The sequence below is a fragment of the Pteropus vampyrus genome, unplaced genomic scaffold, assembly GCF_000151845.1.
Source record: "Pteropus vampyrus isolate Shadow unplaced genomic scaffold, Pvam_2.0 Scaffold160, whole genome shotgun sequence".
Lineage (NCBI taxonomy): Eukaryota > Metazoa > Chordata > Mammalia > Chiroptera > Pteropodidae > Pteropus > Pteropus vampyrus.
In genome coordinates, this window is record NW_011888941.1 from 1,124,865 (window position 1) to 1,141,818 (window position 16,954).

The window sequence follows — 16,954 nt, forward strand, 5'->3', positions numbered from 1 at the left end:
TTTTTTTTGTTTGTTTGTTTGTTTGTTTTTTTCATTCCTTATTAGTATAGTTTGGAGGAAAAAAATTCTATTTTGATGAAGTCCAACTTGTCTTTTTTTTCTTTTCTTTGTTGTAGTTTTGGTGTGTGTAAAAGAAGGCTTTGTTTTATCTGTAAATGAGTTCTTGATTCTATTGTCTTACTAAGAAGTTTCATCTAGATACTGCCTCTCCTTAACAATTCCTACCTCGATTTCCCAATATCTTTACTTAGTTTGTTGAGGGAGAATCATCTACACTCACTCATGTCAACGAAGAAAAAAATACAAATCATCCTGCAGTTTGATATGGAAGAGGTGTTGAGATAATGAAGATGAATAGTAATTCTCATTTTCTATGGAGTGCTATCCATCATTGAAATAGAGTTCTTATTTCTCATATAGAATTAGAAATGTGGTTGAAATAATAAAAATTAACATTTATTAAGTGCAAGATAGTATGCCTGCTCTATGTCATTTATACTTCTAACAACTTGATGAGGTAGCTATTATTATCCTTCTCCTTTTCACATAAGGACACTTTGAAAGGTAATTGGCCTAGGTCACCGGGCCAGATGTAGAACCAGGAACAGATCCATAGACTCCATCTCAAAATTCTTCCATAAACACTCTGTTGTATTGCTTCTTTTGAACAAATAGATCTTAATAACAAAATTCATAAAATGAAAAATTTAGATGTACCATGGAGATTTTTGAAACTGAGTTTTTAGATGTGTTTCATGGAGCTTGTTCTTCTGATAAATTGTGTCTTTCAATACCACACAAAGCTTATGGAGAACTGGGATTTCATTCTTTCTTTGAATTGTTGCTCACAGAGTCCAGTAATGTGTTCTGCGCCCGCCACCCCCCATTGATAGACACTAGAGGACATAGTGTGCCAGTCCTGGTTTACACTTATGGCCTGGCATATATTGATAGCTTTTCTTAACTCTCAAAAGTGCCCTGGTTGACAATGACATGGTGGCCTTAAGGGTTTATCACTGAGCATGCCAAAGTGTCCTATCACGGTTGCCCACTAGGTGTCAGCAATGGAACCCACAGAGAACACTCAGGAGGAAGCATTTCATTACAAAAGTCAAATCAGAGCAAATAATTAAGTGCAAGAGCTACCTGCAGCCTTGGCTATTCAAAACAAGGGCGAGAGCAGGTGCAGGACAAGTCGCTCCTTCCTGGGCTCTGGTGCAGAGGGAAGGCTTTCCTTTCTGGTTAGAGGGAGTCCAATGATATGTGGATGGTGTTCTTTTTCATTTCCACTCACGAGATTAAAACAGTGTGCAGAGAAGTGAGGAAACAGCCTTGAATGAAGAGATATTCTTTCCCTTTCATAAACTGCTTTTCAAGCCATGATTGGATACAGGTCCCACAGGTAACACCGTGGGCTTCAACAAGTATACTGAATGGTTTTGTTTGAACTGGAAGCTGAGTTGCCCGAACACAAATCTTTTAAAGAAGGTTTGAAAACATTGTCACTCGGAACTCAATGACACACTCAGACTCTACTTGGAATGACCCACGGATGGTATGTATGTTATCTTTGACCAGGTGGATGCCACTGCTCTCCGGAAACCCTTCTCACTTCAGAGGTGTGGCACACGACAACACACAGGGTAGGAGAAGCCCACGCCATGGGTTCTCAGGTGCCTTTTCGTGTTTGGAATTGGTGGCTCTTGCTAGTGGCCCTCAAGTGTTCTGAAGCTACCTCTGATTTGAATGAATCCACTAATGCCACTGCTCACCATGAACATAATGTCCGATTTGCTGCTGCCAGCTCAGAGCCAGATGAGGAGATATCTGTTTTTGCACTGGATTATGACTACGTGCAAATTCCTTATGAGGTCACCCTCTGGATACTTCTAGCATCCCTCGCAAAAATAGGTAAGTCTTCAAGCATCTGGCTGTGGGAGTTTTCCAGGTGAGATATTGTATGTGAATATGCGGAGCTGAGTGGGTTGTAACTGTTACTGCTATTACATCAAAAATTCTGTTCCCTAAACTCAAGGAAAAGTCATAACTGCTTTTTATAAAGACTTTTAATGCTTCAGAATTATGCTTTGAAATTTAAGAGCATACCTTTGGGTCCTGAGTTGTTTTGATTTCTTTTCATTTTAGGATGACAACCATGTGACATTATTTGGCATGCAAAAATCTCAAGGTCTATGTTTTTTAAAAAATACCATAGAGTAAAGCACATAGACTTTAGAATGATGCCCACTGGATATTTCAGAAACCACATAATGATTCTTCTGTAAAACATTCTTCCTTCGTTCTTGGCCATGTAACCGGGGGCTTTATCAATGGCTCCCATAGTTGATAGTTTTTTGTTTTGTTTTGTTTTTTAAGGTGAGGCAACCCTTGGTTGGCCTCAGAGATTGTAAGGACCTTGTCAGCTTACAATCTCTTGGTTTTTTGTTTTGTTTTGTTTTGTTTTAATTTTTTAAATTTTTTTTATGCCTACAGCACCTGGTCTTCCTTGGTGGTCTACCATCCAAGTACTAACCAAGCCTGACCCTGCTTAGCTTCCGAGATCTGATGAGATCGGGCTTGTTCAGGGTGGCATGGCTGTAGACTCCATTGTTGATTCTTTACAAGTGGCGTGTGCTCTCTTCAAATTGACAGAAAGCAAGGAGCATGACAATCACAGATGACTCTTATATCACCCAGCAACGGGATATGGGAGCATATGAGATGATATCTCTCAGTAAAATACTGATTTGTACCCGGGTCAAATGAAGCCAGTGGGGCACTTCTGGTTTTCTTTGTAAAATAAAATGAATTCAAGCAAATGAATTAAATTCTAAGCAAGATTCTTTGTACCAATAACCAACCTGATGGTTTATACTCTGTGACCATTTAATCCCTAATTCAGCCCCTTGACTCCTTAAAACCAGTTTATTCCAAAGTGGAAAACTGTTACAATTGTCTCTATTGTTAAGTATAACAACATTTGTTACTTGAGTAGATAAATTGCTTTATTGGAATCTATAAAGCATTGCAAGGCTCATTTACATTTTTCCTCTAGGATGGGTGTGAAATATGGGTTGAGCCACGAGACCTGGCAGTTAACCCCTTGGCATCAGAACTATGGTCTTTTCATCTAACTACCCATGTGTCAGGGATACTGCTGTATTAATTATTAAGTATATTTGACATTCATTGAGGGGATCCACCTGGCTAGAGCAAGTTTTGAATCAGGAAGAGTATTGGGGGAAGAGTTGGGAGATGATTTTGACCCAAATAATGGAGGGCCTTGAGTTCAAGGCTGAGTATAGGTTTTCTCCCGTAGGCCATGCATGGGGAGCCATCGAATGTCTCCTTATGAATTTTCAGTTTCAGCCATCCAAAGAGCATGTGGGTTTCCTTCACCACAGCTTTGAACTTCTCCATTCACTGTAGAAGGCAGGTGAATACAACAGAGCGTCATTAGTATCAAGAGACCCTGTCCCAAACCACATGCCTACAAGGCCTCCTTCTAGAGTCCTGCTCTTTTCATTTCCGTATGACAACTCTACCCCCAACACCCCAGCCCCCTTCTTCTTCATCTCATCTTTCCAGTGCTTATTTTAGCCACAGGGAATTTTTTAAAATATAAAAGAGAAACCCATTGGGTAAATTCCTCAGTGTCTCCCCAGTTTGGTCTTCCTTCCAGGAATCGAGTTTCATGAAATGGAGCCAACGTTCACCTGCCTTAAGCCAATGCACCTACATGGTGGCAGCAGGGAGAGGCTTCGTGCCTGTAAGCAGGGCGCAGTCAATGGAAACGCTACTTGCATTTCATATTTCACAACTCTTCTCTCCTTCTGTGGTGGACAAGGAAGTCAGTCACTCTGAGATTTTATGGTTCCAGTGCCTGAAACTTAAAGCGCCTCAATGAGATAACAAAGTTCCACCTAATCGTTAAAGCCGGCCCTTGCATTCCATTCTGCCAAGTGATTCAAAAAACATCCTTCTATAATGTTCCAAAAAGTGGAACTAAAGTAAAAGATAAACAAGAAAGTCTCTAGTGACTTTGTATAACCTTTGCTCTATAATATCGTTCTTTTATAACATGCGTAGTTGGTGTTTTAAAAAGGATTGGGGAGAATTGTTTTTCTGTCAGAATGCCTACCAGGCAGTGCCAGATTCATCTGTCTTCCCCGTTAAACTAAGTCTTCTGAGGCCAGAGACCACAGTCATTTCCACACACTGCACGGGTGCTCAATAAATGTGGCTTGATAGAATGACTGAATAAAAGAATAAATAATAATGACTATTAATTATATTTAATTCAAGTTTTATAACATAGAATCTAGAAAATCTATATGGATCCTTAAGTGTTAAAGTTTTATCTTTTTTTTTTTTTTTTTTGCCCCAAGTGAATGAGCCACCGTACATAAAACTACAAGCCCAGTACTTAGCACATAGCATATATTTAATAGACATGGCCTTCCTTTCATGTACAATATAAAAATTATCTGAATTCTTTAAGACTAGAGAATATAAAATTGTATTTGAATAAGTATAACCCAGCTGATAACCTACTTAAGTTATTTTCTTTTTTTAAAGTGTATTGGATCACAATAACATGAAAACCAAGAACATTTAAACCAGTAGTTCTATGAACAATAGCGTCCTTACAATACTATAAACTTACAGACACACCGAGTCTGGCCACGTTACTTCTAAGTAACAATCTAGGTTTATTGCTAATATAAAACCAAGATAAAATATATACTTTCTGCAGTGAGATGTTTACTGATACAGAATGCAAGCTTCTTTTCCATGAAAACATCTTTATTTGCATCAAAAAGAGATCTTAGAAAAAATTTCACAGATGAACAAACTGGAACTTAGACAAAGTGACTGGTTAGTCAGTGTCAGATTTAGTTCCTGATTCCCAGACCAATTTCACCCATTACTATGAAGAGGAATGGCGGGGGTGGGGTGGAGGAGTGGTCGGGGAAGGACCGTCTCTAGCATTGTTTGGAAAAGAAAACTTAAGATCCGCATAAGATCACTTGGATGTTCTCACTGTCCATGCAGTTGCCTGAAAGGTGTTAGACCCCAGCAGTGAAGTGACAATATTGATGCAGGACAAGGCAAATTTCCGCAATTTGGGGGGGCAGGGCAGAGCAGAGACCAAACTCTGTACCGAGAGAAGAAGAGGGTCTTTTGGCGGAGAGTGTAGAAAGAATTCAACACACATGCCAAAGTTAGAGTCAACAGGAAAGTTTATTAGAAAAGGGATAGCACTCCACAGACAGAGCGTGGTCTCTCAGAAGCAGAGAGTGAGAGAGACAGTGAAAGAGACAGTGCGAGAGATAGTGAGAGAGACAGTGGCACTGAGAGGGACCCTGAGTGTTCGGGGAATTCAGTTTATATATCATTCTTCAGTTTCTGTGAGTTATAGTTTAAAAAACTTATTAACTCGTTTCCTTTGATGTGGACATACAGTGAGGGGAAGAGCATGTAGCTGTGAAAAGATAAGAATAAGTAGAGTGAAAGGCCTGCTGGCAGTTCCCAGCCTTTAATCCATAGGCCCCCCAATGGTTTCAGCCATAGGGAAAGACTCTGTTGGTTCATGTTTCCCCTTCACAGGTGTGGGGAATGGGTTGTTAGCAAATCCCAGTTGAAATCTTCCTTTGTTCTGCAGGTATACTGCTGGCCTGGCTGCAGGGCTGATCAGCATATTGCAGTCTCTAATTGTGGCTCGATTAACATTTTAATTCTCTTGTCTCCTCCCTACATTAATATTATCTCTATAGAAAGCCATTTTTACTTGACCACTTCTCAGAGATAATTTGACACCCTTTGTGTAATTTAATCCTTCAACAAATCACACAAGAGGTCTTCAAACTAACAATGTCCATTTAAGCTTCATACCTTCCTAGTTCAAAATGAGTAGCAGTTATGAAGGAGCATTCCTGTCTCTCTTCTTTCTCTCTTGGAGTGCTCTCTCTCTAAAAATGGACGATTTTGTTGTCCAATTATGTAAGTCCTAATTATTCTCCAACAACTTGTTTAACTTCTGTTCCCATGTAAAATCTTCTCTGATGAACATTTAACCTGTTCATTCATTCATTTATACACTTAGAGATTCTTTCAGGAAACAGACCAGCAGTTATGTCGTAGACACCTTGCTCAGAGAGATGTCTGTCATTCTACCTGCATTTGAGGAGTTTAGAGTTTAGTGGGGGAGATAAGTTATGCACAAAAAAAAATGGTAGAAAGGGATGATTGTTGTTAGTTAGATAGGTACAGTTATAATAATTCACAAGAAGGGATGTTATTTCTTTTGGAAGAGATGAAGAAAAGCTTAACCTCAAAGATTGAACAGGACTAAAATAAGTTGAAGAAAAGGACGATCCAGGCAGCGACAACAGTATATAAAGACAAGAAAGGTGGCCTGGCAGGCGAAAAGGCACGTGGGTGGTTGTGATGTAGGATGTATAAAGATAGAACAGGTGTGAGGGATACTGACTTGGAGAGAGCCCCCGGGGACCTGCTGTGCTCCAATCTCTTATCATATTTGCTGGTATATTCATTATGTGCTTCATTGTATATTTACACGTTATATTGTTTTCGTCTTCTTATTTTTTAATGTCTTGTTTCTAAAATGTCAGTAGTTGGACTAGTAGAAAGCATGCTTGGTCCATCTTTTCACAGTCCTTCTTCCCAGCATGTTAGTCCTGGCCCAGGGGGTGCTTCACAAATGTCCTCAGTTTGAAATCCTTGAGATACGTTGCACACTTTCGGAGTTGTAGGTGGAGAATAAAACAATCCAGTCCACACAGTGTGGAAAGTCATCTGGCAGTAGGATGTAGAATGGACTGCTAAGTACTTGGACTTGGGCAAAGCCCCATTAACACCTCCAGTTTCTGCTGCAGAGGGGTACCGAGGCTCAGATGGGTGCCAAGGCTCAGATGGGCCAGCCAATTTGTCCAAGGTTCCATCTGCTTGGCTTTACGAGGCCTCCTGTGCAGCATCTCCTGGACTCTTGGCAGCCCGACCCTGATATTAGCACATACGTAAATGCGGTTCTCTGCTCTTCCCCAGGCTTCCGCCTTTACCACCGACTGCCAGGCCTCGTGCCGGAGAGCTGCCTCCTCATCATTGTTGGGGCTCTGGTGGGCGCCATCATTTTTGGCACCGACCACAAATCGCCTCCAGTCATGGATTCGAGCATCTACTTCCTGTATCTCCTTCCACCCATCGTCCTGGAAGGTGGTTACTTCATGCCCACCCGGCCTTTCTTTGAGAACATTGGCTCCATCCTGTGGTGGGCAGGCTTGGGGGCCCTGACCAACGCCTTCGGCATTGGCCTTTCCCTCTACCTCATCTGCCAGATCGAGGCCTTTGGCCTCAGAGATGTCACCCTGCTTCAGAACCTGGTTTTCGGCAGCATGATCTCCGCGGTGGACCCGGTGGCTGTCCTGGCTGTGTTCGAGGAGGCACGTGTGAATGAGCAGCTGTATATGATGATCTTCGGGGAGGCCCTGCTCAATGACGGCATTACCGTGGTGAGGTGTCAATGATATATCCCCAAGGAGCCCAGGGTCCAGGTGGGGCTGGAGACAGGTGTCTGCCCTTAGGGCTAATGGAGAAGGCTGAGCAGGACTAGGGCACAGCAGGATAAAGATTGGTTTCCGTCTATGCAGTGTGGTCCAAGTTTAGGTGACTTCTCTTAGGCTCTGTATTCTGTACAGCAGCGGTTCCTAACCTTTTTGACACCAGAGACTGGTGCTCCTATGAGCATCTAGTGCCTGAGGATCTGAGATGGTGCTGAAGCAGTGATACTAGCGCTGGGGAGCGGCTGCAAATACAGATGAAGCTTCATCTGCACATCGGCTGCTTACCTCCTGCTGTGCAGCCCTGTGCAGCTTGGTCTGGCGTCTGGGGACTCCTGCTGTACATAATTGCTCACCTACAATGCTTGTCATTCAATAACAAACTAACTTCCTTAAGGAGCAGAAAAGAGAGAGAACGATTCATTCTCTAGTTAAATTTAATTTTCCACTTGGCAAGCAGAAACTGTTAAAATCTCTTCTGGGTTTGTACACTGAGACAAGCAGTAGCTTATGTATTATTTTCTCTCATTCATGGGATCTCACCCTCATTCCCTTTATATGCTTTTAATTTTTTTTAACATGCTGCATTAAATGATAAAGTTCAATAAAAGATAGGGGTAGAGAAAGAGATGACAGGATTTGCAAAAATGTGTTAACTTGTCCATTAGTCTCAATTACATGACTCACATGGAAAATATGAAAGAGGCATTTTTGCTCAGGAGTCTTTCTGGAGAGAAGTCAAGGACTTACAAGCTAAATCAAGCATTAAGGCCCAGAAATGTCTTTGGCTGATGGTGGTAGAATATTCTGTACTAGCCATCCCATTGCTCAGTTCCGTTACATTATTACAAACCTTCACCACTTGTTAGCGTATGAGATTTTATATGTATTTTGATGTACTTTTCTTAATTTCGAATTTATATCACACTGCATAATTGATACTGGAATGTATTTGGAGTGCAAAAGAATCAAACAGTGAAAAATTATACAGCATAAAAACAAGAAAGCCTCTATTTGCCCCTCCCCTCATCCTCTATGCAAGAGGCAACCCCTGAGATGAGTCTGGCATTCTCCCTCCCTGTCTTTGTTACATGCACACATATATGGACGTTGATGTAGATATATATTATCTTACATAAATTGGGTGAGATTATATTATTTGTATTGCTTACTTTTAACAAGTCTTAGAATTCTTTCTAGGTCTTTTCAATTGTTACACAGTATTTCATAGATTAAATTTACTATCATTTATTTAACCATTTCCAGATGGATGAATATTCCGATTGTTGCCAACTTTTCACTTAAAAACAACGTCACAACAAGTATTCTTGTTTCTGCAGGCCTCTTTTTGCATTCGTATTTTTATAAGATATATTCTAGGAAGTGAAATTTCTGTGTTCCAAAGTAGGTACATTTAAAGATTTGAAAGATTCTTGTTTTAATCGCCTACTCTTCATCAACTGATGAGGATAGGATTCCCACTCCAGGGTTAGGGAGTGCCACGTGCCACTGGGCAGATGAGATTAGTAATAGTTTGTCAGTCATAGCCTGGCGGGGCAGGGGGTAGTGGGGGATAATGCAATCAGCTTGTTCGAATAAGTCCATGGACTGGCAGGGGACGGACACCCACTACTCAGGGATAAGCAGGAACCACACCTGATCCTCTTGAGGGTTATTGGTTAGGAGACCTTTATCCATGGGGTCAGATTGAGGAGGGAACTTGCAGTTACGCCATTCAAGACCCTCTAAGTTTTACCAAATGTCAGGGTAGCGCAGAATATTGGACCTTAATTTTAGTCCTTATACCACAGCTGCCTGGATTTTCCAGAAAGTCTCTCTGTGCTTACATTTCCATAGACAGTGTATTGAGTGCATATTTCCTTGGATCCTGTCAATAGGGACGTGTTTTCTTAATGTTTTCCAATTTAATGAGCAAGAAAGGATTACTCATGTTTGTTTTCATTTGCATGATGATATTAAACATCTTTTCAATGATTGTGGATCCTTAATGTCTCTCATGCTATAAATTGAAAATGCATATCCTTTTAGCATTTCCAGACTTAAAAACAATACAGAACACCCAGTTAAATTGGAATGTCATATAAACTACAAATTTATTTTATAAATATGTCCCAATTATTGTAGGCAAATATTGCATCTTGACAATTTTTCTTGAAGTTGTCTTGTTTATTTTCAATTGATTTGAAGGAACTCATTAAATCATTCAAATTTGAAACTTCTAAATATTGCATAAAAATAAAATATTTTCTCCCATTCTGCCACTTAAATTTCTTATATTATGATATCTATCATTCTATATAAGTTTTAAATTTTTATAAAATCCAACCTAACTAAAACACTTTTATTGCCTCTGGGTTTTATAATTTGCTTTTGAAGATTATGCCTAGCCAAAAGACATGCAAATGTCATGTTTAAAAAATTTTCCCCCTTTACAATTAATTATTTACTTGTAACTTAAATAATTTATCTGGCATACAATATTTTATCTGTACAAAAATGTGTTGTATAGAGCGGGGAAAAGCTCTTGAAAAGAAATCCAAGACATTTGAGATGGGTTTGCCAGGTGAAAGAGGCTCACACCTGAAGTCGGAAGTTAATTTATTTATTCATAATGAAAATCTCTAGCTCTTGAATGAGATACAAGAGTCACCAGGCTTGCGCATACTTTTGATCTCAGTATGTGTCACAAAAAGCCAAGTTGTCAGAAAGTTTCCAGGGAAGCCTGGACCCCAGACTGCCATAGAATTTAGATGTTTATAGTTTCTGAGAGTGCGATCCTCAAGACATATACTTCAGAGGGCTTGATGAGTATTCAGATGTCCTAAATCCATCCCAGAGCTACTACTGGCCTAGACTCTGTGGGAGGGAAGCTTGTGAATCTATGTTTCTAACGAGCTCTTCAGATAACTGCTGCCATTTGAGAACTACCGGTTTATTGCCTTTAGGTTGAGAGAAGCCGATGTATCTGGACCTAAAATGATGATACATCTAGAACAAAGACTGCACACCTGGCCTCAGAATGGGCTAGATTAGTCTCTGAGATCTCCTTCCTCTAACCCATTCTTTCTTTAGATGTTTTCATTGTTACAACAGAGTGAGTGTTCTTAGCTGAGAACCTATTCTATTTTCTAAGGTGGCTCCGTTTCCTAAGGTAGCCATAGTGTATTCATTTCAGTTTATCTCCCAGACATAATGTTATCTCACTTATATCTGAATTCTTTGGGGGTACTTGTTTACTGTGACCCCACTACTGGCAATGCCATTACAAGTGCTTATCTGTGATAACATCATGCCACCTGTTGGTGGCCCATGCTGAGGTAATTATTCAACTTTTCCTTCATAAATTATTAGAGAATTCTAGAAGCGACTTTCTAAATAAATACCAACTCATTCATTTTCACAATATGCACTCTTTCTTCATCGGGAAGTCCATGATATAATCTCCAAAAACTCTTGCCAAGAAATAGTCTTTATTAATTACTAATAAAAGCATTTGACTCTGCTGCCTCTTTGGTGTTGCCTTGAACTTGAGAATCTGACCTCACCCCGGATTTTGTCTTGATTTTCCATCTATAGCCAATCGCAGCTCCGCTTCTGGTTGGGGTTTCTTTGCTAGCAACATTTGTTTGACTTTCCCAAAGTTGAATTGCTTTCACTTGGACATTTTTTTAAATGATAATTTAAAAATAAAATTATAATTTTCAAGTGACCAGAGGATCCTCTGAGGGCACTGCCCTGACCTGTAATGGGCAGAGCTACTGTTGTGTTGGCTCTCAAGAGCCTGCCCACACCTCACTCTTGGGTCACTCTGTGGTCACCCACAGCACAGTGAGTATTAAGTGTGTGCCGGGGCACTTCTGTGTCCCTTCGTGAAACCAGAGAAGCTCCAGGGCCAGATTTAGAAAGCAGTTTGAAAGCAACTGGTATTTAATGCAGTCCAGTCATATTTTGAGCTAAGGACCTTGAACCCACCCTTTCATTGAGGAAGGAGCCTTCTCAAGGGCAGCTGTCACAAGCATGCTGTTTCAGCAGAAAGTCTGAGTCATCTAGAAAGTGACCTGTGATTTGTGGGTTACATGTGACAACTCTATAAACCTTTATCCACTAAAGAGTTGCCTTCTCACTGAAGAGAAGAAGCTGCTCCAGAACTGTCATAATATAGATGAAGCCGATTCTCCAGGCCTCTTGTCCCATTTATTTCTCTTCTTTCTGAATACTTTAAGTTATGACTCTTATCACCAGAACATACTCTTAATGGTGGGCAAAAGGAACAGACAAAACTCGAATCACTTTAAAATAGTAAGAGTTAGCCCCAGTTGAAGCTCATGGCAAAAATCACAGCAGGAAGAGAGGAACCGCTGCTATATCCCAGAAATACATGAGGTCGCCTTTACACTTATTATTTCATTAAATCCTGACATTTTACTATGAGGAATAATTTATACTCCTATTTCCCAGATGAAGAAAATAAGGCAAAGAAAGTTAAAATGAATATGAGGACATACTGGTTGGCCAATGACAGACTGAACATAGGTACTGAGGTCTGTCTCATTCCTTTTATTCCTACCATTTGAATTTTTAACTCATGGAGCTAGGTAGGACAGCAGAGATCCCATGTGTTGCAGATGGGGACACTGCGCTCATGTCCAGTTAGCGGTGAAGCCGGGGTTCTTTCTCCAGATCAAAATCGGCTGGGTTGGCCAACTCCAATGTGTGGCTCCAAGAAATGGTTTGACTATCTTTGTGTCTCATTTCTGAAAAATCGAGGATGATAATATTAGCTCATAGGGTCGCTGGAAAATCTATATTAAGCTCTTGGTACAGTGAGACAGTGAGTGCCCAGTATGTAGTGAGTACTCAATCTTTGCTGGCTGTTATCTTTTTATTACATCAGTTCTTGGACATGGCACGGTGGTTGGCTTGCTCTTAATAGGCAGTTGGTTTTAAATATGAACTACCTCATTTATTATGGGCATATGGCTCTTATAGTTCTCCTTGCTTTTTCTGGATCAATTTGCTGAATAAGCCGCAAGACGAAGACAGCAAATTTTCTGTAACCTCTCATCCCTCCCCGACTCTCCCTCCCCGACTCTCCCTCCCCCAACTCATCTAAAAGGTCCAAAAGTCCATAATGGGCCAGGGCCGGGATCTGACCAGGCGGCCTGGCTCCAGAACCTGTCTGCTCCTAACCACTACTCCATACTGTCTCTTCCCCTCTCCTCTCTGCTCCCCGCCTTCTTGTTTCCTGTTTTTCTCTCTTCCCCCTGGGTGATATCATCATTTGACATTCTTGCTTCTGCTGTAGTCCATCCTTGAGGAATGGAGTGAATAACAGTCATAGAAAGATGCAAACTAAAATTTCAGACCTAGGGACAATCACTTTGACAGGCACTGTATGTACTTGTCCTATTTGAGCCTCCTAATGACCAAAGGTGGATGAAATTCTTATCCTCATTTTGTAAAGGGACAGCATGCAGTAGTTAATTGCAGAGAGCCTCTGGACCCAGGCATTGGGGTTCACTTCTCTACTCTGGCCTTTCTTGTCCTTCAAGTCTCTTAGGTGAGTTACAAGATCTCCATGTGCTGAAGTTTCCTCACTGTTGTTTTTATCATAAAGACTATAGGAGAAGTAACTTATTTATTGAATCCGATTTATTCTAGGCAACTCAGTATCCAAAAGATATACTGAAAAGTTGTCCTCTCCCTGCTTTTCCTCAGCTAGCAATCGATAGCGATAGTTTTTTAGCAGAGATCCCTGCACCTTTTATTCAGTTTGCTTCTCAGTGTTGCATTCTTGTTACTGGCTTCAGATCCCAAATTTCCTGACTCCTTTGCCCTCTATTCGTATCATGTTCTCATTCCATTATCAGCCTAACTTTGCTACCTAGTTGCTTGTTGAGCCTCATGCTTTCTCTCCTATCAGCTGCTGCCCGTCAACAGAGGACCCAGCATGTGGCACTGAGCGTTGCAGTAATGTGACACAGGAATGAATCCTGCGTAAAGAGTGAATAAATGAATGAGAGATTAAGTACCAGGGACTAAGAGAGGCTGTGCAGAGACTATGCTTGCTCGGGGGCTGGCCTGCAGCTCTGGTCATCAACTGTGACCATGCTCTTCTCTCCCCAAACCTTGAGAGTGACACTCTGTTTGCATTTGGATTTGTCAGAGAAGCTGTGAGCAAACTGGAATGTTTTCCCTCTGAAAACATTCCCTTCAGAACTGCTCTGAGCTAGAGGTGGGATGAAAGCAGCAGCAGGTGGAGGGGAGGGGACAGAAGAGTGCAGCGTCCCTTCCTCCTATGCCTTTGTGGAGCACATGTCCACACTGGCACTGTCTTGAGCTCTGGGAGCGTGAAGATGAACTCTGTGCGTCTGGAATATAAGCGATCACTCAAAAGTGGAAGGACTGTCACTGACCCTTCTGGCTGAGGACAAGTTGATGAGTTCAGAACCAGCTGTCAGAGGGAGCTGCCTTTGATATGAGAAAGATAAAATAAGCTCATAGGAGGGAGAATTTTCCTTCGGCATTTTCTCTAGTTTATATTTTCCTGCTTCAAAGGGGTCCTAGGTCCAGTACCCTCCCATTCAGGAGGCAGGAAGTTGTGGCCAAGGGCATAGTGGCCGTATGCCTCAGTTCAAGTCCTGGCTCCGATACTTGCAAGCTGTGCGATGTTAGGGGAGTTACTTAACCTCTCTGGGCCTCGGTTTCCTCTCTATAAAATGGAGATTTGGTTGTGTGAGAGGTAAAGTGAGTATTTCCATATAAAACGTTTAAAATAGCACCTGGCACAGAGTGAGCACAGAATTTTTGATGTTATTAAAACATTGTTTTAAGTATAGTTGATATACAATATTATATTGGTTATATTAGTTTCAGGTGTCCATTTTTATACCTTACAATGTGGTCACCTCACTAATTCTGGTAATTACCTATCACTGTGCAAACTTATCATAATATGGTGTTTACTGTTGTTAATCGAAGTCTAACCTTAATTGAAGTCTACCTATATGAGTGCTTCCGAGCCCCAGAGCACCCCTTACACACTAAGAGATGCCACATCCTCTTGTCTCTCTGTCTGGACTTCTCAGCCTCAGCACTTCCTAGAGAAGGGCTGCATACTGACTTGAACAGACTCTTGAAGGGGGAGTGGTAGGCAGCTTTTTCTTGTCCTCTTCTTCTTCTTTCTTTTCATTTTATCAGGTTCCTAGGATAGGAGGCGAGAGGCTCTAACACCTGTATAAGCAGACAGTTTCTTCTGGCCAAGAATGTAGTGGGCTCAGGTAGAAGGGGGACTTGGTCCTGCAAGCTGTGTGATCTTGAGCAAGTGACCCAATCTTTTTGAGCCTCAGTTTCTCATGTGTATAATTAGAATGGGTAATCTGACCGCTAGGGGTGGTTTTGAGGGGATGTAAAGACACAGACGCCTGGCACATAGTAGGTCGCCCTCCCCGTATTCAAGAGGAGGCTCCACATGAGAAGACCATCCAGTTGGTGTCTGTTGGCAAAGATATGGGGACAAGGCCTAAATCCCAGAGAAATGGCCATGTGGCCTTTCTTGTTTGGTCTCAGGAGCCTGGAGAGTGAACTTTACCTCCAGCAGGGGCTGGGCAAGTGCCCTGAGCTGTGAGGCATTTCCCCCAGGCTGTTTCTGATCCACCATGGGGGTGAGGAGAGCGGGTAGGTGTCTGGTGCCCACCCAGCCCAGGACCCAGACATTTTCCTTCAGACATGTTCTCTCCACCAAATCATTTGGAGTTTTTCCTGATGAGCTCCCCCTCAGCACACAGCTGCTGCTGATAGAGCAATATGGTGCTGGCTATGGGGGTTTGTGGGGAGTATGTGTGTGTATCAGATACAACACTCACAAATAGCTTGGGATCCTGCTTGGACCATGTTAAGGAGGTAAGAGAAGCTGGGAGAAGATACCCCCAAACAAGCATCTTGGAGGAGGCGGAGGCTCCCTTACCAGGAGAAGGCAGATCTGACTCCCAAACCTCCTCAGTTGGATGACACCTTTATCTTCTGCATGTCTAGGGTCTAAGCTGCAGACTCCCTTTAACCGGCAGCCTGGCATCTGTCCCTTAGGTGCCAGTTAATCATCAGAGGCAGGATGAAGTAATGCAGGGTCAGAGAGGGACACTTCAATTGTTATTTTACTGGAATTTCTCAAATTTGATGGCTAAGTACTCATTTGGTTCATTTTCTTCTGGTTGAAGAAACAGAATGATTAAAGTTTGAATTAGACAATTTCATTTTCAAGTAGCCTACGCTGTGAGTCTGAGCCCTTTCTGGGTGGTGAGAAGTCACTCCAATTCACAGGTGCCCTTTCTGGGTGGTGAGAAGTCACTCCAATTAAAAGCCTTGCTAGTTATCATGCTGTCCCTTCTTCAGGAGGTAAGGGTGAGCAGCTATGGAAATATATTTGGAAAAGAAACGCTTAGGGAGAAAAGCAAACTCTCTTCTTAAACCTTCAGAAAATAATCAGAATAAACACAGTAAAGCATGCAAAACCAGTTCTTTCAAAGCTGTAAGCATGATACAGGGCTCACCAACTGTGCTAAGTGCCAGGCATGCAGAGGCAAACGGACATTGTCCTGGCCTTTGAGGAGCCACACCTAGGAACATTTGGCTTATTTATATTCATTTGTAAATCCTTCTCACGCTACAACCACAAACCTGTCTCTTCTGTATTTTCTTATAGCCCTTTCAAGCCATAGAGATTTCCTAGATTATATAATGCATTAATAGAAATCACTGACTTGGAAGAAAAGCCCAGAAGTGCAAACACAAGCAAACATTCCCTAGTTCAGTGGTTTTCAACAGACTCCCCACTGCGAACAACATGCATGCACACATTTTCAAGGGGATGGTGGGCCGTGCTATGGAAAAAATATGTTCAGTATTGAACGCAAAGCCCCATAAGCTGCCTGTTGGGGAAGAAATGGTTGACAAATAAATAGTTTCCCTATAGCTTCCTCAGTGATGATGCGACATGAACAGTATCCAGCAGAACCTGTCATGCAGGCCAGCTCTGTAGCATGACATCCCGGTGATGGGTCAGGGATGAAGTCATTCATTCCGGCTCGAGGCCATGGTCCCCGTCTGTCCCTTCTTACCAGCCAGGATCATGAGAGGAAACCGGGAGATCCTGTAATTCAACTTCTTTATTTTAAAGATGACGTTCAGCCCTGTTGGGTTAAGCCAGAGTTCCCCTGAGTTGGAATCATTCATTTCTTCATTCTTCAGTCATTCATTTGTTCAGAAAAATTATTACTGAGCATCTACTTTCTGTCAGAAATTATTCTTTCCATCATGCCAGAGTGACCTTCTCAGAAAAAGCAAATCACCAAGCT

General features: G+C 41.8%; 1 protein-coding gene and 1 pseudogene across 1 annotated transcript in view; one reads left to right on the top strand and one right to left on the bottom strand.

The window, feature by feature from the left end:
• Positions 1–1,221: 1,221 nt before the first annotated feature.
• Positions 1,222–16,954, top strand: part of SLC9A4 (solute carrier family 9 member A4) — a 54,375-nt gene continuing 38,642 nt past the window's right edge. Inside the window, exons 1-2 of the mRNA XM_011370128.1 lie at positions 1,222–1,911; positions 7,069–7,532. Of these exons, the coding sequence (XP_011368430.1) occupies positions 1,662–1,911; positions 7,069–7,532 (714 nt within the window). The 5' untranslated portion in view covers positions 1,222–1,661. The remainder of the gene's footprint in view (positions 1,912–7,068; positions 7,533–16,954) is intronic.
• Positions 2,485–2,603, bottom strand: LOC111745679 (annotated as a pseudogene).